The sequence below is a fragment of the Limanda limanda genome, chromosome 8 (genome assembly GCF_963576545.1).
Source record: "Limanda limanda chromosome 8, fLimLim1.1, whole genome shotgun sequence".
Lineage (NCBI taxonomy): Eukaryota > Metazoa > Chordata > Actinopteri > Pleuronectiformes > Pleuronectidae > Limanda > Limanda limanda.
Window position 1 is genome coordinate 6796168 of NC_083643.1, and position 27239 is coordinate 6823406.

Sequence of the window (27239 nt, forward strand, 5' to 3'; positions counted from 1 at the left end):
GATAAATGTGTTCAGCTCTGTTGATCAGGTTATTGTATAAAGACTCAATGTTGCATGAATGCTTGATCACATGGAATAACAAAGTCCAAGAGACTGTTACATCACTAAATGATTCCACAGCAAAACCAACCAGTTATCTTATTTATTTTCATCTTTAAAAACTCAGCGGCTCCTGCGTTGAAGCAGCTGAGGCTGTGATGAGCTGTCAAAACTCACAGCCTCATCTACACCTGTTGCTTTGATGAGAGTTTAGTTTAATGTGACAAACAAAACTAATGTGACAAATTCTACTTTTACAAGCACTTTTTACTGAAACATAAAGTGCAGAAGTTGGTCAAATATCAGGGAAGAACCTATAAATGTCATTTTAGAAATGCATTTCTAAAAGTAAGTGAATAAATCTAGTTACTATATGACTCTGTAAACATTTTGTAAAAACTACGCGTATTTGGAATTTAATCTGATGCAGCATTTATATTGTAATAACCAAACCCTCGGTTGTGTGAAATGTCAGAATGATTGTTTTATCTGTTGGAGCAACAAGAAGCTTGTTGGGTTTGTTTGTTTACTTGTTCGTTTGTTTGTTTACTTGCTTGTGTGTCTACTTGTTTCTTTACTTGCTTACAGTCAGGAGGATTTTTCAAACAGACTTAAAACTAAGAAATAGTTTGTACAGCTTCTTTCGGTCGATAGGTGGCGCTCTTGGGCTTCCACACACTAACGGAGGCTCTGGTTCCCTAGCAACCGGAGTGTTAGAGAGACACACGTTTGTTCTATTGGAGAAGACTCGAGCTCCGTGTTAACGCAAAGTTTAACTAAATAAACTGGAACCTGTGCGACAACATGTTTAACACAGAATTAGCTTCGGATCGTTTGAAGAGGATGGATCTGCAGAGGCGTCGAGACAGAGAGACAGAGAGAAGAGAGAGGATCTTTAACGATAAACTCAGAACCATGGGAGTGAGTGACTCTGTGTGAGCTAAGCTAAGTATGCTCACTTGAAATGTGAAAGTGTGTATTTGATTGTGTCCCTGTTTGTTTGTCAGGTTGACACAGAAGCTCTGCACGTTCAGGTGGAAGAGAAGAATAAACTAAAAGAGCAACTCGAGGAGAAACAAAAAGCTCATGGTGAGTTAATGGGAACTGGATTCATCAGCATTTAATTCAATATTAATAAAATACATCCTTAAAAGATGAATTTTCATTATACTTGTTCATGGTGAACCTCAATGTCTGTAGATTTGAATGCAGAAAATTTATGGGGAAATTCATCTACTTCATTAAGCCACTCATTGCTTGCTATAATGAAAATTTTACTAAACTTATAACTGTAAATATAAATGTGAATATTCAACAAGGTAAACAATCTTTTTGTAGATTAACTAAAACATATGAATTAACTTAACCTCTATATCTGACACCATCACTTACTGATAGAAAACAGCATCTAGTATACGATCTATAGGTTTCTATTTTGAACATCTGTATACCAGATGTACTTTTAATTATAAATATTTATGATTTCTAATGATGCCATGTCTGTGTGTTTTTTTTTTTTTTTTTAAATCTCAATCTCTATTGTAGATGCTGAAGTGCTTCATAATAGCAAAGTAGCTTCCATTCTCCAACACAGAGAAGATAAGAATAAGCGTGCCATGCAGATGGAACTAGTCAACTACCGGCAGCAGCACCAGCAGCCTCGGAGCCAGCAGGAGTTTGGCCTGAACGACACAGACCACAGTAGAGAAACAGGAGTGATGCCTCCTGGTTTTATGGGTGAAGACCCAGAGATTGAGAACAGATTGCAGAGGCAGAAGGAGCAGTTGAGACGATGGAGCAACCAGCAGCAGAGTGAGCGAGAGACAGAGAGGCACAAGCAAACACTAGAAAGTAAGTTTGTCTGATCCCATAGAGGATACACACCCTCGGTTCATTCATACACAGGAAACATAGCCTCACTTTCACCTTCTCCTCTGGCCTCCAGAGCAGCGTGATGATCAAATGAGAGTAGAGATGGACAACAGAGCTCTGCAGCTTCAGAGCCTGGAGATGGAGAGGAGAAGGGCAGAAGCCGTTGCAACTAAAGAGTTCAACTTGGCCAAGGTAAGTCATTCATGTTGTCACATTTTTAAATCCTTAAACCAACAAAGGAGGAATCTCGGAAACACACTGAGATAAACACATTTTAGCTGCATGTACCAGTAATTAGACAGCATGTAACTCTTAGCTGAGCAACAGCGCCCTCTGCAGCCAAACATGATTTATTCTGTTGGGCTATCACTGTGTTGACTGGAGCTCTGACAGCATTTTCCCATTATTACCCATGATCCCCGGCTTCCTGAACAGGAAAAGCTACCACTGTAACAATTACACCAAACTCTGTCTAGAATTCTTCACATCTTAAAAGCTTCCTGGCTGAATAATGGAGATAAACGTCTAAAAGTCTCAACTGACCTAGAGTTCAGCATTACTCGTGAACTGGCTGGACCTGATTCCGGCAATCGAAGCTGCGACTATCAGTCAGTAACACGCTTCTCACAGGAGATCGTACCCAATCACAAAAGTTACCTGGAGCATGAACTATTGTTCAGAGTGAGGAGAAGAAATGGAAAAGGATCAATTCCCCCTTTTCTGATTCAGTGAACCATCAAACTCATGTTGATCCTTAAGCTGAGAATTGAAGTTTAACTCAACTGATATTGTCGATCACTTTCTCATTTTCACTTTGTGCTTTTTGTCAAAGATTGAAGAGAAGCGCCGCCAGGAACGTGATGAGGAGGACAACAGAGGTCTGGATATCACCCCCGCCCTGGGTAGGTTGGGAGTACCTGGTCTGTGTCCAGGCTCTGATCTGAGAGCCCCCCCACAGACGCTGGAGCAGGTCCTCCAGTTCCAGAGAAATCAAATAGAGGAGAAAAAGGTCAAACTGCAACAAGTGACACACACATGCTGTTTTTGATCATATATTTAGAAAACCAGTCTGTAAGAACCTGTCTCATGTCTGTCCTCTGTTCGTCTGTAGAGGATCGAATTAGAGAACAAGCGAGAGGAGGAGCAACACGATCGTGTTCGCTTGGCCTCTGCTCGCTCGGCTCTGCTACTAGAGAGGAAGCAGGCTAAAATGAGCAGGCAGATGAGACAGCATGAGGAGAACTCCAACTTCCAACTGGCCGAACTACAGAGACAACAGTCAGTTACATTTAGCAAACACTTCTTTTTAACCCGAAACAGAGCGAATCGTCTCACTGTGTCTCTTAACTCTCATTCTAAGGAAACTGGACCTTGAAAGAGGAAGCATCCACGAAAGCTTCTTCTCCAAATTCAACACCTGCAGCAGATGATGGACGAAGTGGAGAGGTACCGACGACGGTGCTCCATGACCACAACAGAATAAACTGACCCACAGCCAATAAACAGCTGTTTAATTATTCACAATTTAGTTCACAACCTTTTAATATGTCTGAGTGATGCTGAACATTTGCTCATAATTCTCTTGGTTTTCCTGCAAAAATACTTTAAATGTTTATCAGGCAGTTAAAAAGGAATATAAATACATTTCTTAAACTGTGCGAACGCAGGCCAAAGTCTATTTTATAAACCATGACAGCTAAACATTAAAAAAACAAAAACATTCAAGTAAAAATTTTAAATAAGCTGAATGAGGATAGGATAAGATGAAAGTGCACCAGTGTGGTAGAGGGAGGTTAAAATCAAAATGCCTGTTATGTTAAAGTAAATAATGATTTGTTGCTGGAATGTTTTATTTGGTCTTTCCTCTCTGTAAACTTTACTTACTGTAAATTCTCTGACCGATCTAATGTGTAAGAGTTAGTTTGCATGATATCTAATGTTAGATTACTTTTTAGAATAATATCACAATAAAGCAGAAAATACCCTGGACTGCTCTGTTACTGTATCACAATATTTTCCAAGTCAAGTTTAAGCATTTAATTAATTTAACTCTGGTCATGGTGATTAAAACATTCAACCCTGCCGTGGAGCTTGTCATTCTCTTTGATCTACAGCTACAAGAAAAAGCAAGAACCCTAAGAAATTTCTGCATTTAAATGTGTAGAACGTGTCTTGAAATATTCTCATTTCAATCCAATTACATTGGCAGTTCCTCCTCCTGAAAAAAAAGTATTGCATCATAGCACCTTCTTAGGCTCTTTATAGGTTTCTCAGACACCATTGGAATGAAGTCTCCTTTGAGTTAGAACCTATAATCTGACCTTCACCTTTGATGATGGAGGTGCTTCTGGACTTGTGATTTGTTCATCAGGTTTCTGGTGCATTGAGATCAGGGGGTTAAAGTTGAGGAAAATCATTACTAGTTTGTTCTTCAAAATGTTTATCATTGAAACCGAAGAAGAACGCATTGCGAGGGCGTGTGTGCAGAGACGTCGCAATGAAGAGGCTGAAAGAAGGGAGCGGATCTTTAATGACAAATACAGGATCATTGGAGTAAGTGGCTAAAAGTCCTTAGTGAAGCTATAAGCATGCTAACGTGCAGTGCTAACGTGAAGAACGTGTATTTAAATGAACATTCCAGTTGATATTTGTTCTGCTGTGCGTTCGTCAGGTTGACAAGGAAGCTCTGGACATGCAAGTGGAAGAGAAGAAGAAACTAAAAGAGGCAGAACAAGAGAAACAAAAGGTTCATGGTGAGTTAATTAGTACATGTGAGGATCTGACACAGAGGAAACGATCCAGTTGAGGTTTAGAAGCCGACCGATATGGACATTTTGGGGCCGATACCTAAGACAATGATCGCTTAGATGTGGTTATCAAACCCCAAACATAGAAATGTAATTGAGGTTCGATATTTCAACTCTGCTTTTTGTATTCTGTGAAATTTAAATATTTAAAAATATAAATATTTCGATAGTGGTGCATACCAATTACCAATTATTGGCCAAATGATGTATTGGTTGTGCTCTTAAAAGTTTAAATATAATCCTATTTTAAGATTTAGCGGTTAAACTTATTCATATATTATAGTTGATTTACAAAAATAAATGTATGATCTTACATAGTTAATATTCATGTTAACAGATATTTACATGTTTTTATATTTAAAATCTTTACATCCTTAAAACAATATAAAATGTTCAATCTAAACCCGTCCAGACAGTTTTATACGGGTTGGTTTCGTCTGAACTGATGAATCAGTTCTGCTTAAAACAATTAAAGGTTCAACAGATTGCTTTTTAACTGTTTGAAGGATAACATGCAGGAACATGTAAATATTCAACTGGGTCAACACAATTTTGACAAATCAATTCAATAACTTAACGTCTAAATCTTTCACTATCACTTAGTCAAAACTGAATCCAGTAATAACATTAGGAGGTTTGTGTTTTGAACATCTGTGTACCCATATATTACCACTTACATTTAGATACAGTCATAATTTCTAATGATGTGACGATGTCTGTGTGTGGTCTTTTTCCATCTCTCTACACCGTAGATGCTGAAAGGCTCCATAATAACAAAGTAGCTTGCATTCTCCAACACAAGGAGGAGAAGAATAGGCGCACCCTGCAAATAGAACTCGTGAACTTCCAGCAGCACCATCAGCCTCGGAGCCCGCCGGAGTTCAGCCTGTTCGACACAGCCCACATTAAAGAACCAGGATTGATGCCTCCTGTACTTTTGGGTGAAGACACAGAGATTAAGAACAGATTGAAGAGGCAGAAGGAGCAGTTCAGAGAGTGGAGCAAACAGCAGCAGAGCGAACGGGTGACAGAGAGGCACCAGCAGACGCTAGAAAGTAAGTTTGTCTGATCCCATAGAGGAAACACACCCTTGGTTCATACACAGGAAACATAGCCTGACTTTCACCTTCTCCTCTGGCCTCCAGAGCTCCTTAACGATCAGAAGAGAGTAGAGATGGACAACAGAGCTCTGCAGCTTCAGAGCCTGGACATGGAGAGGAGTAGGGCAGAAGCCGTTGCCACTACAGAGTTCAACCTGGCCAAGGTAAGTCATTAAAGTCACCGCTCACTCACTTGTTGGTAAAACTTGCTTTGAAAACATCTTTTAACCAACAAGGGAGGCCCGTCTTGTCTTTACTATGCAGATAGACTCACCAAAGTTACACAGAGCAAGAACAGATGTTGAGTGGGGGGTGGGAATGAAAGTGGCAGGGTTGCTTTTCACACTTCCATTGTATGAGGAGTAAATATAGATATTTAATGACTTATGCCAACTGCCTTTCTGTGGTAATGTTGTGTCAAACTTCATGACGTAAGCTGAGAATTGAGCTTTAGCACAAATTAAATTGTCGATCACTCTCATTTTCATTTTATGTGTTTTGTCGAAGATTGAAGAGAAGCGCTATCAGCAAATTTGTGATGGCGCCAACAAAGGTCGGGATATCAATATTGCCCTGGGCAGGTGGGGAGTACCTGGTCTGTATCCAAGCCTTGATCTGAAAGCACCCCCACAGACGCTGCAGCAGGTCCTCCAGTTCCAGAGAAGCCAAATAGAGGAGAAAAAGGTAAAACTGCAACGAATGACACTCAAAACACACACAAGTGATCTTCTTGATCATTTATTTGGAAAACCAATCTGTAAGAACCTGTCTCATGTCTGTTCTGTGTGCGTCTGTAGAGGATCGAATTAGACAACAAGCGAGAGGACATGCAACACGATCGTGTTCGCTTGGCCTCTGCTCGCTCGGCTCTGCTAATAGAGAGGAAGCAGGTGAAACTGAGCAAGGAGATAAGACGAAACCAGGAGAGTAGCAACTTCCAACAGGCCGAACTACAGAGACAACAGTCAGTAACACTTGGAAAAGACTTCTTCTTTAAACTCCACAAAGATTGCATCGTCTCACTGTGTCTCTAAACTCTCATTCTAAGGAAACTGGACCTGGAAAGAGGAAGCAACCTGGAACGCTTCTTCAATTTCAACACCTGCAGCAGATAATGGACGAAGTGGAGAAGTACAGACGACGGTGCTCCATGATCACAACAGAATAAATTGACCCACAGCCAATAAACAGCTGTTTAGTTATTTAAAATTTAGTTCACAACATTTTAATATGTCTGAGTGATGCTGAACATTTGCTCATAATTCTCTTGGCATTCCTGCAGAAACACTTTTAATGTTTATCAGGCAGTTAAAAAAAACCAATATACATTTCTTAAATTGTGTGAACATAGGCAAAAGTCTTTTTTATATACCATGACAGCGAAAGATCAAAAAAATAAACACATTAAAGTGAAAATTGAATATCACTTGAATGAGGATATAACAAAATTACATTAAAATGGAAAACATTATTTTAGTTTAGCGTACTGTTTACAAGATGACAGTGCACCAGTGTGGTAGAGGGATGTTAAAAACAAAATGCCTGTTATCACCCATCTCATCAACACCACCCTGTCAACTGGCTGTTTCCCTAACTCTCTGAAGGAGGCAAGAGTAAATCCTCTCCTGGAGAAACGCACCCTCGACCCGTCTGAAGTATATAACTACAGACCTTTCTCTCTTCTTCCCTTTCTTTCCAAAACTCCTGTGCCCGCTATCTTTAATCAACTCTCCTCCTATCTCCACCATAACAACCTTCTTGACCCTCACCAGTCTGGTTTCAAGGTCACTCAACTGAGACTGCCCTCCTTGCAACTTCACACTGCTAGAGCCGCCTCTCTCTCCTGTGTCCTCATCCTTCTAGACCTCTCTGCTGCATTTGACACAGTGAACCACGAGATCCTTATCTCCTCCCTTCAGGACCTGGGTGTCTCAGGCTCTGTATTCTCCCTGCTCTCATCCGACCTCAACGACCGCACTTACCTTGGAGAGGATCTGAGGATCTGTGTCTGAACCTTGTCCTCTCACTACTGGGGTCCCTCAAGGTTCCGTCCTGGTTCCCCTCCTCTACACCAACTCTCTCGGCTCTGTCATTCACTCGCATGGCTTTTCCTACCATCGCTATGCTGATGACACCCGACTAATCCTCTCTTTTCCCCAAACTGAAACACAGGTAGCAGCACGGATCTCCGCCTGTCTGACTGACATCTCTCAGTGGATGACCAAACACCACCTGAAAATTAACCTTGACAAGACTGAACTACTTTTCCTTCCAGGGAAATACTCTCCCACCCACGACCTGACTATTAACTTTGACAACTCCGTGTTAACCCCCATTCAGACTGCTAGGAACCTGGGTGTGACACTCGACAGCCAACTCTCCCTTAATGGCAACATTACTGTAACAACACGTTCCTGTAGATTCATGCTGTACAACATCAGGAGAATACGCCCCCTTCTCACTCAGAAGGTGGCATAGGTTCTGGTCCAGGCTCTGGTCATCTCACATCTAGACTACTGTGCTATCTGCTAGTGCCATCCGACCTCTGCAGCTCATTCAGAATGCAGCAGCTCGACTGGTCTTTAACCAAAATCACACTACTCCGATCCCTTCACTGGTTACCAGTGGCTGCCCGCGCATCCGTTTTTAAAACATTAGTACCTGTGTACCGTGCTGAGAACGGATCAGGTCCAGTCTACATCCAGGACATGGTCAAATGATTCACCCCAGCCCGTTCACTTCGCTCTGCTTCGGCCAATCGGCTCGTTGCTCCTTCACTGCGAGCTAAACACTCATCAAAATCACAATTGTTTGCTGTCCTGGCTCCTAAACGGTGGAATGAGCTCCCCATCGACATCCGGACATCAGACAATTTACACATCTTCCGCCGCAAACTAAAAACATACCTCTTTCGACTATACCTTGAATACAATTTCAAAACTACCAATTTAGTAGAACTTAAATGGCACTTACTTATATCACTTTGTAGTTTTGCTTTTTTGAAGAAATTGTACTTTCTTGATTCTTGTTGTTCTGGGTTTGTACCCTCATGGTTGAATGCACTCATTGTAAGTCCCTTTGGATAAAAGCGTCAGCTAAATGAAATGTAATGTAATGTTATAATAAATAATGATTTATGTTGCTGGAATGTCTTATTTGGCCTTTCCTCTCTGTAAACTTTACTTAGTGTGAATTCTCTGACCGATACAATGTGTAGGAGTTAGTTTGCATGATACCTTGTTTTAGATTTCAATCGATAACGTTGTAATAAAGCAAAAAATACATTGGACTACTCTGTTACTCTATCACAATGATTTCCAAGTCAAGTTCAAGCGTTTAATTTAACTCTGGTCATGGACATTCAAACCCTGACATGGAGCTTGTCCTTATCTAAGATCTACAGCTACAAGAAAAGTTAAGTTGAACCCAAAGAAATTTCTACATTTAAATGTGTAAAACATGTTTTGAATTGTGCTCATTGTAATCCAATTACATCGGCAGTTCCTCCTCCCGAAGAAAAGGAGTGCATCATAGCAGCTTCTTAGGCTCTTTCTAGGTTTCTCAGACACCATTGGAATGAAGTCCCCTATTAAGTAGCACCTATAATCTGACCTTCACCTTTGATGATGGAGTTACTTCTGGACTTGTGATTTCGGGTTTCCGATGCACGGTAGTGTTGTGATCAGGCGGTTAAAGTTGAGGAAAATCGAAACTACAGTTAGTGCTTCAAAATGTATGTCGTTGAAACCGAAGAAGAACGCATTGCGAGGCTGAAGCTTCAGAGACGTCGCAATGAAGAGGCCGAAAGAAATGGGCGGCTCTATAATGACAAAACCAGGCTCATTGGAGTAAGTGGCTAAAAGTCCTTAGTGAAGCTATAACGTGCAGTGCTAACATGAAGACGTGTATTTAAATGAACATTTCAGTTGATATTTGTTCTGCTGTTCGTTTGTCAGATTGACAAGGAAGCTCTGGACATGCAGGTGGAAGAGAAGAAGAAACTAAAAGAGGCAGAGGAAGAGAAACAAAAAGCTCAAGGTGAGTTAATGAGTTCATGTGACCTGGTTTCATTGGCTCTGATCAGTTGGTGCGATGTGAGGATCTGACACAGAGGAAACGATCCAGTTGAGGATTAGAACCAGACCGATATGGACATTTTGGGGGCGATACCTAAGACAATGATCGAATAGATCGAATATTGATAGAATAATGCACAGGTGTTATAATAAATCCCTCTTTTTTGGCAAATCATTAAAATTCTACGCCACGCCACACCGTGTGATAAAATCAGATAAACCGAGGTGGTTCATATATCCATGTTGTTGAGAAAACATTCACAGAAGTGGTAGTTGATCTGATGAAAGCCCAAGGACGAGTTCATCAGAGTTAAATTGTAGAAAATGGCGAAAATGGCAACAGAAGCCAAAATGTCTGGTCATGATACACCTGGGCTACTATTTTTGTGTAGATCGGGGAAAGCTAACTGAGGGGCTTTTCCGTAGATGGCGCTGTTGAGCCATTTTGCCACGCCCATTTAAAATTACTCCAGAATATTTTACTTTTTGTGGTTTTGAATTTCCTGCAAACTTGGGTAGGAATTTGAGCCTGTCTAGGTCCTGAAAAAGCCCCAAAAGGGAAATACAAATCCTTTGTAATACAATAAGGCCTCCCACCATAGGTGCTCAGGCCCTAATTAGGACGTTTGTGTTTTGAACACCCGTGTACCCATATATTACCAATTAATTTATAGACATTTATCATGTCTAATGATGTGACGATGTCTTTGTGTGATCTTTTTCCATCTCTACACTGTAGATGCTGAATCGCTCCATAATAGCAAAGTAGTTCGCATTCGCCAACAGAAAGAGGAGAAGAATAAGCGTGCCATGCAGATGGACCTCGTCAACTACCGTCAGCAGCACCAGCAGCGTTGGAGCCAGCAGGAGTTTGGCCTGAACAACACAGACCACAGTAGAGAAACAGGAGTGATGCCTCCTGGTTTTATGGGTGAAGACCCAGAGATTAAGAACAGATTGCAGAGGCAGCAGGAGCAGTTGAGACGGTGGAGCAACCAGCAGCAGAGCGAGCAGGCGGAAGAGAGGCACCAGCAGACGCTAGAAAGTAAGTTTGTCTGATCCCAGAGGATACACACCCTCGGTTCATACACAGGAAACATAGCCTCACTTTCACCTTCTCCTCTGGCCTCCAGAGATGCTTTGCGATCAAAAGAGATTAGCGATGGACAACAGAGCTCTGCAGCTTCAGAGCCTGAACATGGAGAGGAGAAGGGCAGAAGCCGTTGCCACTGATGAGTTCAATCTGGCCAAGGTAAGTCATTAAAGTCAACACTAGCTCACTTAGACTGTCTGATGAAGTTGGTAAAACTTGCATTGAAAAAATCTTTTAACCAACAAAGGAGGGCTAATGTTTGAAAACACTCTGAGATGCACATGTTTTATCTTCTGGTAATATTAATGATTCACTAAAATGTGATTAATTCTGTTCCATGTCCGAGCGTTTAAGTGTCCCCGGCTTCCTGAACCAGAAGAGCTGCTCCTGTAACAGAAACACCAAACTCCTTTAAGAATTCTTCATATCATAAGTTTCCTCACTGAACATCAGAGATAAACGCTGTTTTTTAATGGAGCACCAAAAAGATTATGTTTTTTTGATCTAACAAGCACAAGTTAATATCTTGTGGGAACAAGATATATATATTTTAAGAAGATGTTTTTTTTTTTTGCTCCCTGAGATGCACACAGCCAACAGATTTGTACCATATCATGGAAAAATCTGTCAGTTTTCAAGTGTTGTTTCCATCTGGGAATAGTGACACATGATTGTCAGGAATCATTTGCTGTGCACACTAAAAGGCGACAGGCTCAGGCGACGGAATGATTTAGTTTCAAACGTATTATTTGAGAAATGAACAAACTCTTAAAGCTATAAACACAACTCAGTGTTGTCCTCAAAGCATTGGCCAGTCTTGTCTTTACTATGCAGATAGACTCACCAAAGTTACACAGAGCAAGAACAGATGTTGAGTGGGGGATGGGAATGAAAGTGGTTGCTTTTCACACTTCCATTGTATGAGGAGTAAATATGGATATTTAATGACTAATGCCAACTGCCTTTCTGTGGTAATGTTGTGTTAAACTTCATGAAGTAAGCTGAGAATTGAAGTTTAACTCAACTGATATTGTCGATCACTTTCTCATTTTCACTTTGTGTGTTTTGTCAAAAAGTTTGAAGAGAATCGCCGTCAGGAATGTTATGAGGAGGAAAACAGAGGTCTGGATATCACCCCCGCCCTGGGCAGGTGGGGAGTACCTGGTCTGTGTCCAGGCTCTGATCTGAGAGGCCCTCCAGAGACACAGGAGCAGGTCCTCCAGTTCCAGAGAAATCAAATAGAGGAGAAAAAGGTAAAACTGCAACAAATGACACTCAAAACACACACACATGCTGTTTTTGATCATTTATTTGGAAAACCAGTCTGTAAGAACCTGTCTCATGTCTGTTCTCTGTGCGTCTGTAGAGGATCGAATTAGAGAACAAGCGAGAGGAGGAGCAACACGATCGTGTTCGCGTGGCCTCTGCTCGCTCGGCTCTGCTATTCGAGAGGAAGCAGGCGAAACTGAGCAGGCAAATGAGTCGACAGGTGGAGAGCTCCAACATGGAACTTGCCGAACTACAGAGACAAGTCAGTAACACTTAGAAAACACTTCTTCTTTAAACTCCACACGGAGCACTTTGTCTCACTGTGTCTCTAAACTCTCATCCTAAGGAACCCGGACATGGAAAGAGGAAGCGACCTGGAGAGCTTCTTCAAGTTCCAAACCTGCAGGAGATGACGGACGAAGTGGAGGAGTCCCCGAGCCAAGAGTAGGACCGAGACTCTTTTCCTCTGACCCTGAGTGGAACATGAGTCGACCACGGCCGGCAGCTCCAGTTACCAATGAGAACACAACACCACATCCCTCCGCCCTGTACTCCTCATTGAGCTCACTGTACCCTGGGAGGAAGGGACTGAGGCATTTGACATAAGCCAAGACCCTTTCATATACCCATGACAGCTAAAAAAAATATAAATGATCAATAAAAACCACATACTACTCGAGTAAAGAAATACTGTGGGTGCACGTCTTCCCCCCCATTATCTCTGTACCCCTCTCTCTCTGTACCCCTCTCTCTCTCTTTCACCACTAAACTCTCTGTCCTATCAAATAAAGCTGATTAAAAGCCCATACGAAAATAACACTGTCTTTAAATACAAAGTTCAGAACCCCACGGGACTTTACACCGATTTCAACAAACTACCTAGTTCACTCTAATTCAAAGTTCACACGACACAACTGGTGATCCAACGGCGATGTAGCTGCGATCGGGGGGGGGCCTATGTCGGCCACAAACCACAAAGAGAAATCAAACAGTATTTAGCACCTCGACCAGAACCATGAATCTTAAAGTGCAAATACAAAAACAAAGTCTGAATTAAACCCAAAACATAGACGTAGCTTAAGCCTGTTTCACACTGGCCAAATCATTTCCCATCTTATATTATTTGTGCTTTTCCAACTAACGTGCTTAAATGTCTAATTTTTGCTCCGAGCACAAACCGGCTGTGTTCACATTGATCATTTCCATTTGTAATCCACCTGAGGTAAGAGGCATTCCTTTCTTAAAGGATGCATAAAGTAATTTGAATAAAAAACGCTTTAAGGACATTAAGGTCTTCTCGCCTCAAAGTCAGTTTCTGAGACAAACTTCTCCCATTTGCTCTGCCACAGAGCCAAAGCTTTCTCCTGTTGATTTGGAGCCAGAGAACTGTACCTGGAGAAACAGACAGGAACACGTCAGAGAGCGGCTTCATTGAAGTAACTGTAAATGTGTTCATAACCCCTGAGCCGATCCTCACCTAATAGAGTTAGCTGCCAGCTGTTTGAGGGTACCCAGGTGGGAGCTCAGCCCCCCGAAGCCCACAAACGCTTCGTAGAAGTCGTACGAGAGGCCGGAGGCACCGAACATGGCCGGGTCGTCCGAGCTGATGACCATCGGGTGGTTCTCCGACATCAGAGCAGCTGCCGGATGGTTTCTCAAATCATTCACCAACATCAACACCTGAATGAGGACATGATGAGATGGCATTAAAAATGGAAAACATTATTTCAGTGTAGAGTTCTGTTTGAAAGATGACAGGGCACCTGGTTGGAGATGGGGCAAACTTCCACAGCCACTCCTCTCTTCTTGGACATGTCTTTGGCCAGTGGATGGCGTGGCAGAGCAAATCCGTGGCCAATGCGTGACGTGTTGAACAAAAGAGCATCCAATAGGTTCTGGTCGACCTCCGTGCCCTCCAGGTCTGTGTGTCATAAAGATAAATTAAAATCAAATAATCCTTAAATACACGGACTGATCTGTTCCCGCATTTAATTTGTTTTACTCTTACTGGAGTTCTCATAATAGTATCTCCTAATCACGGTGATCCAAACACAAAATCCTTGAGTTAAACATTTAAACTTCCTTCTCTAAGATCTACAGCGGATCTGAAAAGTCAGTGACCCCTTCAGAAATGTCTGAAGGGTGTAATGTGCTCAGATTTTACACAAGTATTATATATTTGAACTAAAGACACAAATGATTGTATTGTTCTCGTCCATATTGACATCATTCCAAAACTCACAGTGTAGTTTTGAGAGAGTACGTGAGCCCCTTTTCATCTGGAGTAGACAAACCTCAAATCAATGACAGCAGATTGGAGGTTTGTGTTGTAGCTACTCTTGACTTATAAAAAATAAATTTTGAGTCTCTGCTTTTCTCCAGCAGCACCGACTGAAGTGAAACATTAAGAGAAGGATCTTAAAACTGAGGACGAAGAACTGTTTTCTCAAAAATAGTGTTCTGTGCAACACTGTAAAGAATGAAGTTGCTTCTCATATCAAACACTGATGAACTCACCTGTCTCTCCGGCGTGGAAAAAGAAAGGAAGCGTGACCCCCCTCTCTGCCGGCAGTGATAAGGCCTCTCTGTAGAACCACAGCGGTCGGCCTGTGTCCTCGCGGCCCACCTGCACATGCCAGAACAAAGTGAACCCTTTACTTTCTTTAACCTCTTTCTTTGGCCTTTTTGGACATTTTTACCATTTTCCCCTGGAAACAATTCAAGGATCTTGATACAAAAACAGGCACATTTAGAAAGCTGATATCTATGAGGGTGATATGCGGTGCAACTTTATTTAATTTAAGGGGACTTTTGGGCCTTGGTGTCATTCTGTTTTTTAGATAAAGAAAATCTGTACAAACTTTGCCCATCGTTACCTCTGCTGCTCAACACTATTCATACTATAAGTTCTGTTGCTACCCACCAGGTCAAAACCAGCCATGATGTCTGGGAAGTCTTTCTGTAGCTTCATGGCCGTCTCCACAGCTCTGGTCATCGTGGATATATTCACGCTCCTGAAGAAAACTCTGTGTCAATGTGATCTGTGACCATGTCTACGTCCTTTGATATCTTCTAGTGAGGGCAACGTGCAGAATGCCATTCAATATGTCAATTTAATTAGAAAGGCATTCTGAGCAGTCACCTGCTGATTGTGTAGATGATTCTCGCTCCATAGAAGTCTGGGTGGTCGTCTGTGAACTGTCTGGTGACGTCCTGGTAGGTCTTCAGAGTCCAGGCTGAGTCGTGAGTGCTGCCGTCCAGTTCATATATCTGAGTATCAAGAAAAAGTTACTTAAAAACAACTATACTAATAGACACAGAGAATACACGGAATACTCAAAGACATACGCTCACCTGTGGGAGTAAAGCCCGTAGTTCTAAATACATGACGTTGTCCCGGTAGAACTCAGTCAGGCCTTGGTAGTAATAGTCTCTGAAGACGGGAGCATAAGTGACCAGACCCCACAGGGCGTAGAAGCACTGTTCAAACACGTGCCATACCACATCCTGACTGGGGTAGACACTTTCTGGATCCTGATCCGTGAAGAGCGTCAGGTTACGCAGGATGCTGTGGACGTGAAGACACAGTTATGATCTGATTAACGAATTAAAATGTCCACAACATTTATTTCTTTGGCATTTCTGTGTAGTTGGCCGTCCGCTCCAAGTCAAACTGTCTTGTAAGATGGTTCATACGCAGCGGTGACCTCAGCGGTGACCTCAAGGTACTGATGCGTCACAAGGAGGTTTAACGAAAATGTATTTTCTTTCCAGATTCATATAAGGTCACTGTGACCTTCGACCTTTGGCCAGGGAAACCAAATCACTTAATCTTTGAGTCCCAATGACAACTGATCAGAGGTTGAAGAAATTCCATCAAGATATTTGATCAAATCTTTGTTCTATCAGAAGTCTTAGCGGCAGCAGAGTGTTGTTCACCTGTCGTCCAGCTCTGTGCTGTTGCTGGTCTTGGCTCTGAGTTTTTCCAGCAGGTTCCAGTGGGAGCAGCGCGGCAGAGGTTTGGGCAACTGAGACGAGAAGATGAATCTGACGGAGTGGGTGTCGGTGAAGCACATCCAGCAGTCGGGCCGATAGGTTGCGTTCTTCACCAGCCACTCTGGATCAGCCATGGAGAAGTCATGGACGTGTAGAGCGCCTCCTAGAGACAGAAAATTATAGTTATCAACATAAAGAACCGGAATACCTACAACAAACCTGACTCTATCAATTAAGAGGTTTCGTACAAGAGCTTAATCTACTGATAATTGTCTCAATATGTTGATAACCTGGTTCATCTATTAAAATGTCATGTAGCAGCAAAACATGTTGAGTTTAAAGGTTACATCTTCAAATATCCAAACTTGAAAGATATTTAGTTACATGACGAGAAAACCTGCCAACGTTCTTTATAGAGACTAAATTGATTGTGGATTAAAATAGTTGTTTTCCTGTCAATAAACTTAAGAGCTCATCGTTTCATCCAGGATATGCAGCTATGAAAAAGACTAGACCTGGACCTGATATAAATGCTGATACTGATAAATCTGTGAAAGGCTCAAACCAGCTGTTTTTCATCGGCTAATTGATAAATTGCTCAGACTCTAATGAGACTTTTACAAAATGTAATTCAAAGATTCTGATATTAAACTACAGAACAAACAACGAGACGTGCACCAACCTTCTCTAAACACATTGAACCCTGTGACGCTGGACGTACCTTTAGGCATCTTCTGCAGCAGGCTGAAGATGGGACTGGACCTGATGAGGGCTCTGGCCTTGAAGAAGTGCATGGCGGGGGGGAAGTCTTCTCTCAGGACCTCCTTCTGCTTCATGTTAAACAGCAACGCGTCCACACGCTTCTCAGCTCTGCTCAGCACCACCTGCCCCCCCGTCTGCATGGAGGCCTCCCGCCGGATGAGGTCCTCCCTGTGTCGGGGGTCCGGGATGGAGAGGACCCCGGACAGGTAGTGCATGACCAGGAGACACGCCACCGCCGCCACGTGGGGGCGCTGTGGCTGGACTGCCATGGTCTGGAAGAAGAATGAATATAAGATAAGACACTAAAAACAGGATGAATGTAAAAAAGGAGAAGTGAGACCAGCTGTTGTTTAAAATTAACTTTCATAGTGATCTGTGGGGGAAGGCAATTTTATTTATAAAGCACTTTTCATACACAGAGTTAGAATCAATGATCTGCGCTACAAATCTAAAATCTAAATCTAAAATCACAGTGAACAACAAATGAGGTAAAAAGAGAAAAAGGATAAATGTGTGTGAAAATGTAAAATATATATAATACATAATAATACAATAAATAAAATCAAATAAAGGTTTTCAAGCTCTTTGTTCACTGTTGTTCTGTTTATATGAAGTTTATATATCTTTCTATAGAGAGAAAACACTGGTGTGTAATAAAAACACGATCAAAAGAGTAATTTAGTAAAAAAGCGTTTTACTCTTTTCTCCATAAACAAAACAGAAAGTACTTGAACACGACAAACAGTGAATATATAAATTTAGTTACCTTTAGTTCCAGCTGCAGGTGAATGTTAAACTCTGTATTTAAAAAAGCACAATAACAAGAAGCGACACTAACACGACGCAGTCATCTGGGAAATACCTGCGTGTTTAACTCGAATCCGTTACTTTACTGCGTTAATATGACGCAAACAACGAAGCTCGCAGCGCTAAACAAACTACAGTTTACGCACAGCTCGTGTTTACATGTTTGTTTCTTGAGGTCCCAGGGATTTATCTACTTCCGGTGTTTTGCATCGAAGCCCCGCCTTCTCTTCTGTGATTGGCCAAGACAGATATCGCTCGGACGGCTGATTGGTGGATTATGGACATATATTTTTTTTACTTTTTAACTGTGTTACATTTACAAATTTATCAAATGATATAAACTGTTGTTGTGACATTTAATACTGCAATAATATATGTATGTAATTATATTATAGATAATATATATTTATAATGTAATCCCTCCCCTGTTGCTTACAGTATTTGTCATATTCAACTATGTTTCCTAGTTCTATATTTATACTTGCACATATATACCACAGCAAATTCCTTATATGTGTAAACCTGCTTGGCAATAAAACCTGATTCTGATTGATCAACAAAATAATTGTCATTAAGCTCGTTTTGAGATGTTTAAATATTAAAGTAGAAGAATAAATAAAAGCATCATCCATTAGATGTAGACGAGAACAAGGTGCTGCATTATTAACTGTTCCTTTGTTTTATTTGTATTTTATTTTCCTTACTATGTCAAATTGTTATAGTTACTGATATTATTATCCACACATTTATCATCTTCATTGATTCTTTCGGGGGTCATACGTAGGGTTCCAAAGGGGCGGAAACTTTTTTCTCATCTTATTCTAAAGAACAATGCCACGAGCACTATCTCACGTGTGGAGACATTTCACCCCATCCAATGTAGAAGGAAAGGCTGTGTACATTTGCAAATACTGTGCAAAGACAGTTTTGTCATGTTTATATCTAATGTCTGTATATGACAAGGTAAATACAGTTAGTATAAATTACCCACAACATTTTCAGTTTATTCCTGTTAATTCCTGTTAATTCCCGTATATTCCCGTTTATTCCCGTTAATTCACGTTAATTCCCATGGAAAGTTTCCAACTTTGAATATTCCCGGAATTTTGCAACCTTAGTCAATTGCACAGACACTATTAATATGTAGATGAACAAATGAATATCATCAGATATATTAAACATTTTAGAGGTTAATGAACAGATGTTTATTTACTGTTTCTTCTTTCTTCAAATATTCACATGACCTGTGTCAAACAAAGTTGCATTGACGACTCTGCACAATTATCCCCTTTACATAGAAACTGAAAACTTGCTTTAAGGTTTCACCTCACTTAAGTCAAATCATTCTAATACCTTTATTCAATAACAATTTATACATTTCTTATTAAATTCCAAACAGATCTTTATCATTTTTTACATAAATGTAAGAATCTTACAACTAGAGTCCAATTTTCTTTTGACATTCAATCTATTTGTTTAGTTTTATATACTGTGCCGGTTTCTTCTTTTATAATTTAGCTCTACAACTTAGCTTAATAAGGCTCAATTAAAGTGCCTTAATTACACGCCTCAACTGCAGATTGCGTCCTCATTAGACGCGGACAAAAGAATATATTAGTTGTTGGCTCGCAGGGAGCCCGTGGAAGGAGCCTGAGGAGCCGCAGAGCTTCCTCCACCACTGACGTCACATCTCATCCCCGACTGCTGCAGACGTGAGGGGTCGGCGGAGGCAGCATCTGATCGGTGGAGGGTGTTTGTCAGGAGGTCGGGCTCTAATGAGAGGCGATGGTGTGAGCCGCTCTGATAGATTAATGCTTTGTCTTGCGTTGGCCCTCTGGTTTGGCTGTTTGCATTTCATTACTTTTGGCCTTTCAGTTTCTCTTAACAAATTACTGATACATGTCCCATTACTATGCGCTGGCACGGCCTCTTTGTATGTCCATTTATTCACAGCAGATACAATTAATGGACAGTTGCAAGTTTCAGGTCAAATGAAATTGGAAAAGAAAAAAAGTGACACGTTGGAAAACAATTATGATTTCAATGATAAAACAAACTCTTGTTCAAGAAAAGTTATTTATTTCTAAGAAATGTACAGTATAGAAAATACTCAGTTCCATTTCCAAAATAATCTATGTCAGTCAGATAAGAACTTGTAAACGTCACTTAAAAACGCACAGGTCTTTTTTTCCAATACCACCATGCTACTGAGGTAAAAGACAACTGCTTAAAAAAAACAACAAGGAAAAAAAGGAACAGACACCACATTTATATTAAAACGAGTCCAAAAATGTACAAAAATTCTTAAAAGAGCAAATAAATATGATTCACATTTAATCACGTCTAAATGGTTTTCACTAGTGCAGAGGGATGACAGCAGGGTAACAGATGAAGAGTTGAACGCACACTTCCAGTCGTCTGGTGTCGATTCTTCACACCAGTAACACACACACACCCGCACACACACACACGCCACATCTGTACACCATAAGACAGTATCACAACCTCACAGATCTTTAGAAAACAAACACTGCCCTCCACACGTTAGACAGCACGAGTGAACACGCTACCTCCACAGTGGCCACATCAGGCTCACCAAATATTGAGACACTTCCCTATTTCAACGAAATAGCAAGTTATCTATGACAAGTCTTGTGGGACACGTTTATAAAATCGTCTCACAGCTGCTAGCATTTTCACGTTCCGCCATTTTCCCCCTCAAACAAATCCTTATTTACATATTTCTAAGGCCATTATACATCTGCCAAACTCTAATAAACTCTATCACAGACCCCTAGATTGGAATACAGCCTACTTTGTCTAGTTTCAACAACATGTAGGCAGGGAAGGCATGCAATCTGTACAACAAAGTCCCAACCATGACATTTAACACCTGGGAGGGAAAAGGACCCAGTAGACAGTCTCCACTGGCACCTGCACTCTGTGACCAACCGAGAGCTGAAGGATCACAACAGCGTCTCGTTGAGGTCGGATCTGTGCGCACGGCGACCGTAGAGTTCCTCTCATGATGGAAGTATTGTAAGGCCGTTTCCTCATCAGTTCTCAGAGTCTAAAAAACCAGAGTGAAGCTAAAGCTGGTGAGAAAACATGGACCCACAGGAGTCTGGCAGAGCATGATAGGAAGTAAAGGGGACCGTAAATGCCACTGACGGGCTGGATGAGGTAGATTCATTTGCTGCCATCACTTGTGGGGGGGGAGGGGGGGTCACACAGGTGCAACATTGATATGGTAGGGTGAGTGAAAAGAATCCCCAATAATAATACACCAGTTATGAGAAAACGACACATGTTGACGAGGCCAAAATTAATTGTGATGACAAATCAAATTTACAGGAATGTAGAAAAACAAATTAGATCAATTTCTCTCGCAATAACACAAACACAAACAGACTGGCAGCTTGCTGAGCCAATTATTGTCCAGGACGATGAAGACAGACCTTTAAAAAAAAAACAAGTTCATCACGTGAGGTGGTTTTCACGGTCGTAAGCCCCATTTTCCTTTTGCTGCTCCTCTTACATATAGTAATTCAGAAAAATACCCGTATATAGAAACTGTACACCCTGAGGATATGTTAAGTCGTGAAACGGTGACGAGGAAGGAACCATGCGAAGCGAAGTGAACAAACAAAAGGACTAAAGCTACATGTGTTTGTAGGTGGAATGTCAGAAACGTCCAAAAAACACAACAGCGGGATTTGATGGGTCTGTGTTGGTTGTGTGTGTATGTGCCTACACCAGCTAGTGGGATAGATTTACCTCCTCTGTAATAAGAGGTTGGACTCTACAGTAAAAGTGAATTAATATATATTTTCATACATATAAACGTTACCAGGCATTAACTAAAAACAAGACTATCCAAGGCCTCTCAATTCTAGACCAACAGGAACCATGTAGTGCACAACAGAGACGGGTGTGGTCGGATACAGATATCGCCATCTCGGTCGCTTCCCTGTCTGCTAAGTCAAAGACATTCTCCTCAGTGAAGGCAGCTCTGTAAGATGCATATTCTGCGTTTGCTCCGCGAGCAGAGAAACACTGTTGAGGGTTGGGGGGGGTTGGGGATGGACAGTGAGTGACTGGGCCCTTTCAGGACGGTTTTCATGCTTCAGACAGATGATCAGTGTTCGTGCTCTTTCACATGCAGCTACTGTGCCGTAACCTACACATTCACTCATACATTCACAAAAGGGGACCAAGGCAGCTGGCGGGGGGGGGCCTGCGAGTCGACCGGGTCAGGGTGACAGTCTCATAGTACCTCCTTTTTTCTACACCTGAGTTTCAAGATACAGTCGGAACAGAAAATAGTAGTAAAAAAACAAAACAAAAAGTCCCTTTCCTCAGTATGAGGGATTCATTCAGTGAACAGGACGGGCAGGCTGAGTTCAGTGGCCTTTAGTACATCCGTGTTCCAACTCCTCAAAGAGGAAAGGGCTTCTTGAAGGCAGCGTCCCCTGTGTTTGGCAGGTGGAACTAGTGGTTAAAAGAGGTTGCCCTTCTCCTGGAGGATTCGAGTTCAAAAGGCTCCGGATTGGAACAGGAGAGTCCTCGAGTGAATCTTCCAACAGTTCCACAGAGCTGTTCAGTTCTGGACCCCTGTGAGAGAGCTCTGTGTGGAGGGGAGCAGGGGAACCGTTCTCCAGGGCTAAATAACATTTCACATTTTTTTTTTATCATCTTAGTCAAACCAGCTGCTTGGTCAGATACTCAGGTCCAATGGTGGGCAGAGCCGAGCTCGAAGAAATCTGTTCAGTGGGAGAGAATCACTAAAAGATGTGTTTGAAGCGAAGCCTCTCATCTGTGGCCTCTGTCTGCCCAGTCAGCATTTATCTTCTTTCTTTACAGCTCGCCGCTTTGTCCAGATGTTCTTTGATATTGACATGTCTGAAAGAAGAAGAACGAGTTTAACAAATAGAATTTAGAACAAAATAGAGCACATGTGCTAAAGGCCTTTTGGCGGCATTACCGTGATCTAAGGAATAGTAACTTGAGGTATGAAATATACGTGACAGCAGGTAGGAAAGTTCTGTATATTTATGTTAGTTCCACTCACTCTGATCACATGTCACACTCCCTGTTTACTGTTGGGGCCGCTTGGAGCCGCCATCATTTGTTGCCTGTAAACACAGAAAAAAAAATAATGTTACACTCATTCATATGGGACCAATTTGACTCATCTCCAGCTCTATATTCTTCTAAATGATGCACTGAAATAGGCCTAAGCCCACTACTGATTGGTGGTCAGACATCAGGAAGCCTGTCAGGGGGCAATGCATACAGCGCCACTTCATCCCCTTATCAGTATCAGGACCAGTAACTATATGTAAGTATGTAATAGAACATAATTGAATGCAAAAGGCAACTTCTAAAATCCATCTCTTCGTGACTGAGACTGAATATCTGCAGCACCAAAGATTACAACAGGACGTCCGTGTTCGATACTTTTTACTCCCATTACCTGCTTATTATGGGACATAACTGTGTATTAAGTTTTTCAAATCATAGTGACAAATATTATGGATTTTATCAAACAATAAATATACACTTCAACAAATGGACAAAAGCAGAAAAGTGATATCGATAGTTAGAGTTATAACAACATGGCTATGAGAGCTGCAGGAGAAGGTTTTTTTACCCTTGGTGTAGGAAGTGTTCTGGTGACAACATTCTCTGCTGAATCATCATGCCCTGGAAGTGCCCACCGGGCCGGGGGTGTTGGTACATGGCCATGCGTGTCTGACCCGGGGAGTAGGGCAGCTGCTGGGGCAGCTGTAGAGCCTCCATCAGGTGAGGGTGAGGTCTTTGGCCAGCATAGCGCCCTAGATCTGGGTACGGCTGGCGAGGGTAAAGGCTTCCATTTCCAACTCCTCGGGCCTGAGACATGACATGTGGAGGAGGAACGCCACCGTGCTGCATCCCAGGGTGCATGACGCGAGGGTTGTACATGAAGCCAGGCGCCATGTGTGCAGCCGGGTGTTGATGTGGCTGGGTGCTACGGTGGCAAGCGGCTGCATTATGGCTGTCAAGATCCAGGATTTCCTTTGGGCTGTCCGGACGCTCTGAGCTCTCCGTTCGAGCTGGACTGCCGCTGGCCTGCGACCTCCTTTCACGCTTCCCCTCCTCCGGGCCGGCTTCAGACACAGAGCCAGGGGAAACTAAACTGGTACCGTTGGAGGCTTCCGAGCCCTGCGGTGATACACTGCTTTCCATCTTTGACTGAGCGTTGCTCCGGGCACTGGCTACAGGTAGGTAGGCGTTGGGAGCCATTGGTTGGTGAGGCTGATAAGGAGACCGATGCCACTCATCTTGAGGATAGCCCCCTCTACTGGAGGCCTGGTTATGAGTCTGAGCTTGCGGATGGTGCTGGGGGTAGAAGTGTTGCTGCTGGTACTGGTGAGGTGGGTACATGTTGGGGTGGGCCTGAGGGTGCTGTTGGCCTTGCATGTGGTAGGAGTAGGCAGCTCCTCCCTGCTGGTGGTAGGCCGGGTGTTGAGCAGGGTTGTGGTGGGGGTTGATGGTCTGGTTGTGGTACGGGTGGTGAGCAGATGACGGCATGGACCTGGTCATGTTCGTCTGGCTGTAGTGTGGATGTTGAGGGTTGCCCATGCTGTACTGACCCATGGCTCCATTCCCTTGGGAGTGAGGAGGCATGGCTGGATTGTGACCAGGTGTGAGCCCTCTCTGATTCTGCATACCCGTGTTACTGCTCAACAGCTGCGCTTGATGGTGACCGGGGCTGAAATCCTGGTGTCTATAAATAACATTCGGAGGCCCGGACTTCACCACGTTGTGCTGCGGAGGAACGGCACTACTTTCTGTGTCTGCTCTACTTGTCGGCTCACTGGGTCTCTGATTACCATGGTCTGCTGGGCTTGGCTGGGAGGGCAGCAGTGGGCTAGGATGACTGGGGGGTAAAGATGTGAGAGGAGCTGGCTGAGGGGGTCCAGGCTGGGCTCCTTGAGTAGTACTCTGTGGCATCCCGTGCATGGGGCTGTTCTGTGTGGGAGGGATGTTTTGCTGGACTGGTTGTGGGGGTAACAGGGAATTGTGTTGCTGTGAATTCTGGGTCATCAGCTGGGGCGAGTTGGAAGGGGGGCATTGAGGGGAGGTACCCTGGGTGGCGTGAGGCAGCTGCTGCTGTGGTTTTTGGACGTTCTGCTGATGCTCAATTTGCTGATGTGCATTCTGCACGTGTGGGGAATTGTTCTCCGACAGCTGCTGAGTGGAGTTCTGAGATGCTGGTACTTGCAGTGGTGGTGCATTCTGGGCAAGAAGTGCAGGGCTTGCTTGGTATTGCTGTGGACTATTGTGAGTTTGCTGAGAGGTGTTGAGTGGAGCAGGATTACTTGTGTTGAGATGGGGTGAAACAGTTGTGGCATTGGTCGGTTGAGGAGGACAGTTGGTGGTGGACTGACTCTCTGTTGATGTTGGCCGGAGCCCTGGTCCAGAGGGATTCTCTTGTAATCGGACCAATTTAGGGACTGGGGGGTTCTGCATTCCCTCCGCGGCCTCACTGTGGTGTCCTGTAGAACTCGGATTGGACGGGTGCTCTTGATTAATTGTAAAAGTGTTTTTGTGTGAAGAAGATTCTTTAGAAATGTTGTTGACAGCCATTTTGTTCTCCGACGTTGTGCCTGTTCACATACAGAAGGATGAAAGATGAGTTAGCACAAAAGAAAAGCAAGGGGAGGTTAGCATTGATGATTGATGAACTATAATTACAAGAAAAATGTAGCATCAAAGAATACAGATATAAAGACAAGGAAAGAACAGATGTATCATTTAATGCCACCTATATGATTTGTTGCTGTTCCATTCCCATACAGAAAAGATGCAAACACATCTGTAAGATTGCTGGAGATGCTTAACTGACAACAACCAGCAAGAGGTTTCACTACATTAATGAATATTAATTCTGCCACTTACTGTGAAAAATGATTAAAATAAAATCACAAAAAACATTTGAGGGAGAGGGAGGGCAAGGGTGTGTTCTGTGATGGTTAACAAATTGAGACACTAAGACTAGGAAGAACATTTGTGCAGAAAAAGGTTAGAGTGTACTTGGGTTCCTTCATGCAGAATGTGAAAAGCTAAATAATAAGAGAGAAGGTCAGGTCTACCTTTGGGCTGTGTGTCTGTCTGTTGAGGGAGCTGGCTGTCTGGCCCATTGTCTTTAGCAGGATGCAGCAGCTGAACCTCAGGGGCAGGGGGAGGCTGCTGTGAGGGTGGAGCTGGGATGCTGCCAATTCCTGATGGGGGCCCAGGCCGCTGAAAGTTGCCCATGTGCTGATGAGGGGCACCAGCAGGGGGTCCAGAGGAGGCTGACAGCTGCTGCAGGGCCAGCATCTCTGGGCTTTCCAGCATGGAAGCCAAGCGTGTCCTGCCAGAGGAGTCTGGGTGGGTAACAGGGTGACGGGGGGACATGGGCCCCTGGGAGCTGACCCCTGCAGACATTTGATACTGGGCATTGGGAGGAGGGTGAGGGTATCCTGCAGCCTCTGGCCATGGTTTATGCCCTACTGGAGGTGGGACTCCACCGTAACCGAAGTTGCGCTGGTTCACCATGTTGGGATCTTGTAAGTGCATCCCATTGGGTCTCTCCTGGGGATTCATACCAGGCCACATGTGTGAGAGAGCCATGCCAGGTGGTCTCATGCCTGGGTAGTTGTGTTGAGTTGGTCCACCTGGTCCTGAGAATCTGTTGCCCATGGGGTGCATGGTGTGGCTCTCTGGATGGTGGTGGGATGGGTACATGCTGGCCTCAGGAGGAGGTCCAGGCTGCTGGGCCACGGGACGCGGGCCCAGAGATGGGCCATGAGCCGGACCCATGTACGGGTGCTGCTGCTGGTGTGGATGCGGCTGCTGTTTAGGATCCTGGCCCATTGGATACCTCGGGCCCATGTGATGTCCCTCTACCATGCGATGCTGAGAAAAACAGAAGAAAATGTAGTAAGGGTGTTTTGATCTATACATCAGTCTACACACATAAAACGATTCAGTAACACAAAGAATGCTATTAATTCAACATTATTGAGCCCAGTATAAGATATCCATATAAAGAAACTTAGCTACATATATTCAGACACCAAGAATTGCATGCGGTATTACAGTAACTAATCCAAGTAACAGTTATCAATACCTGCATGTTGAAGTCACCGGCGAAGCGGTTCATATTAGGGTGTCCGTGCCTGGAAAGATGAGCTGAGTAAGCGAAGCGGGGGTCCATACCCATCCTCTGGGCATACATAGGTGGACCATGGTGAGCAGGGGGCCCGTGTGGATGACGGAGCTGGTAAAATGGAGAGAATTCTTTAGTCTTTCCTTGTAGATTTCAGACAGAAATAGGATTAAGGTGCTTAAACTATTGTGAGAAGAAGTGAGACATTAATTCAAACTTTAA

The 27239-nt window shown here is 43.1% G+C and overlaps 5 protein-coding genes across 5 annotated transcripts in view; 3 read left to right on the forward strand and 2 right to left on the reverse strand.

The window, feature by feature from the left end:
* Positions 1–843: 843 nt before the first annotated feature.
* ribc2 (RIB43A domain with coiled-coils 2) lies at positions 844–3341 on the forward strand. The gene is made up of 7 exons (XM_061076480.1): positions 844–960; positions 1047–1128; positions 1585–1890; positions 1985–2103; positions 2744–2920; positions 3023–3189; positions 3272–3341. The coding sequence occupies exons 1-7, from the start codon at positions 844–846 to the stop codon at positions 3339–3341; spliced, it is 1038 nt and encodes a 345-aa protein (XP_060932463.1).
* A 1006-nt stretch (positions 3342–4347) lies between these two features.
* Positions 4348–6933, forward strand: LOC133009078 (RIB43A-like with coiled-coils protein 2). The gene is made up of 7 exons (XM_061076481.1): positions 4348–4464; positions 4583–4664; positions 5471–5773; positions 5864–5982; positions 6326–6502; positions 6616–6782; positions 6867–6933. Exons 1-7 carry the CDS (start codon positions 4348–4350, stop codon positions 6931–6933), a joined length of 1032 nt encoding a protein of 343 aa, XP_060932464.1.
* A 2616-nt stretch (positions 6934–9549) lies between these two features.
* LOC133009081 (RIB43A-like with coiled-coils protein 2) lies at positions 9550–12704 on the forward strand. The gene is made up of 7 exons (XM_061076484.1): positions 9550–9666; positions 9775–9856; positions 10634–10939; positions 11028–11146; positions 12064–12240; positions 12354–12518; positions 12603–12704. The coding sequence occupies exons 1-7, from the start codon at positions 9550–9552 to the stop codon at positions 12702–12704; spliced, it is 1068 nt and encodes a 355-aa protein (XP_060932467.1).
* On the reverse strand, positions 12281–17991 carry ada2a (adenosine deaminase 2a). The gene is made up of 10 exons (XM_061076808.1): positions 17781–17991; positions 16974–17286; positions 16196–16415; positions 15611–15824; positions 15399–15526; positions 15180–15270; positions 14774–14882; positions 14020–14177; positions 13734–13936; positions 12281–13648 (listed from the first exon to the last, which is right to left on the reverse strand). Exons 2-10 carry the CDS (start codon positions 17281–17283, stop codon positions 13543–13545), a joined length of 1539 nt encoding a protein of 512 aa, XP_060932791.1. The 5' UTR covers positions 17284–17286; positions 17781–17991; the 3' UTR covers positions 12281–13542.
* A 1862-nt stretch (positions 17992–19853) lies between these two features.
* Positions 19854–27239, reverse strand: part of LOC133009332 (chromatin remodeling regulator CECR2) — a 36224-nt gene continuing 28838 nt past the window's right edge. The window contains exons 15-19 of the mRNA XM_061076807.1: positions 26979–27128; positions 25960–26764; positions 23475–25473; positions 22893–22956; positions 19854–22723 (exon numbers count right to left, since the gene is read on the reverse strand). Of these exons, the coding sequence (XP_060932790.1) occupies positions 22905–22956; positions 23475–25473; positions 25960–26764; positions 26979–27128 (3006 nt within the window). The 3' untranslated portion in view covers positions 19854–22723; positions 22893–22904. The remainder of the gene's footprint in view (positions 22724–22892; positions 22957–23474; positions 25474–25959; positions 26765–26978; positions 27129–27239) is intronic.

Excerpts from the sequence above, each read along its gene's own strand:
- ada2a (XM_061076808.1), bottom strand. The coding sequence starts at position 17,283 with ATGGCAGTCCAGCCACAGCGCCCCCACGTGGCGGCGGTGGCGTGTCTC. Across the intron at positions 15,527-15,610 it reads TACGGGCTTTACTCCCACAG|ATATATGAACTGGACGGCAG; the intron begins GTGAGCGTATGT and ends CTTGATACTCAG. Across the intron at positions 13,649-13,733 it reads CTGGCAGCTAACTCTATTAG|GTACAGTTCTCTGGCTCCAA; the intron begins GTGAGGATCGGC and ends CTGTTTCTCCAG.
- LOC133009081 (XM_061076484.1), top strand. The coding sequence starts at position 9,550 with ATGTATGTCGTTGAAACCGAAGAAGAACGCATTGCGAGGCTGAAGCTT. Across the intron at positions 11,147-12,063 it reads ATGAGTTCAATCTGGCCAAG|TTTGAAGAGAATCGCCGTCA; the intron begins GTAAGTCATTAA and ends TTTGTCAAAAAG. Across the intron at positions 12,241-12,353 it reads ATCAAATAGAGGAGAAAAAG|AGGATCGAATTAGAGAACAA; the intron begins GTAAAACTGCAA and ends GTGCGTCTGTAG.
- LOC133009078 (XM_061076481.1), top strand. The coding sequence starts at position 4,348 with ATGTTTATCATTGAAACCGAAGAAGAACGCATTGCGAGGGCGTGTGTG. Across the intron at positions 5,774-5,863 it reads GCACCAGCAGACGCTAGAAA|AGCTCCTTAACGATCAGAAG; the intron begins GTAAGTTTGTCT and ends TCTGGCCTCCAG. Across the intron at positions 6,783-6,866 it reads GCCGAACTACAGAGACAACA|GAAACTGGACCTGGAAAGAG; the intron begins GTCAGTAACACT and ends TCTCATTCTAAG.
- ribc2 (XM_061076480.1), top strand. The coding sequence starts at position 844 with ATGTTTAACACAGAATTAGCTTCGGATCGTTTGAAGAGGATGGATCTG. Across the intron at positions 2,104-2,743 it reads AAGAGTTCAACTTGGCCAAG|ATTGAAGAGAAGCGCCGCCA; the intron begins GTAAGTCATTCA and ends TTTTTGTCAAAG. Across the intron at positions 3,190-3,271 it reads GCCGAACTACAGAGACAACA|GAAACTGGACCTTGAAAGAG; the intron begins GTCAGTTACATT and ends TCTCATTCTAAG.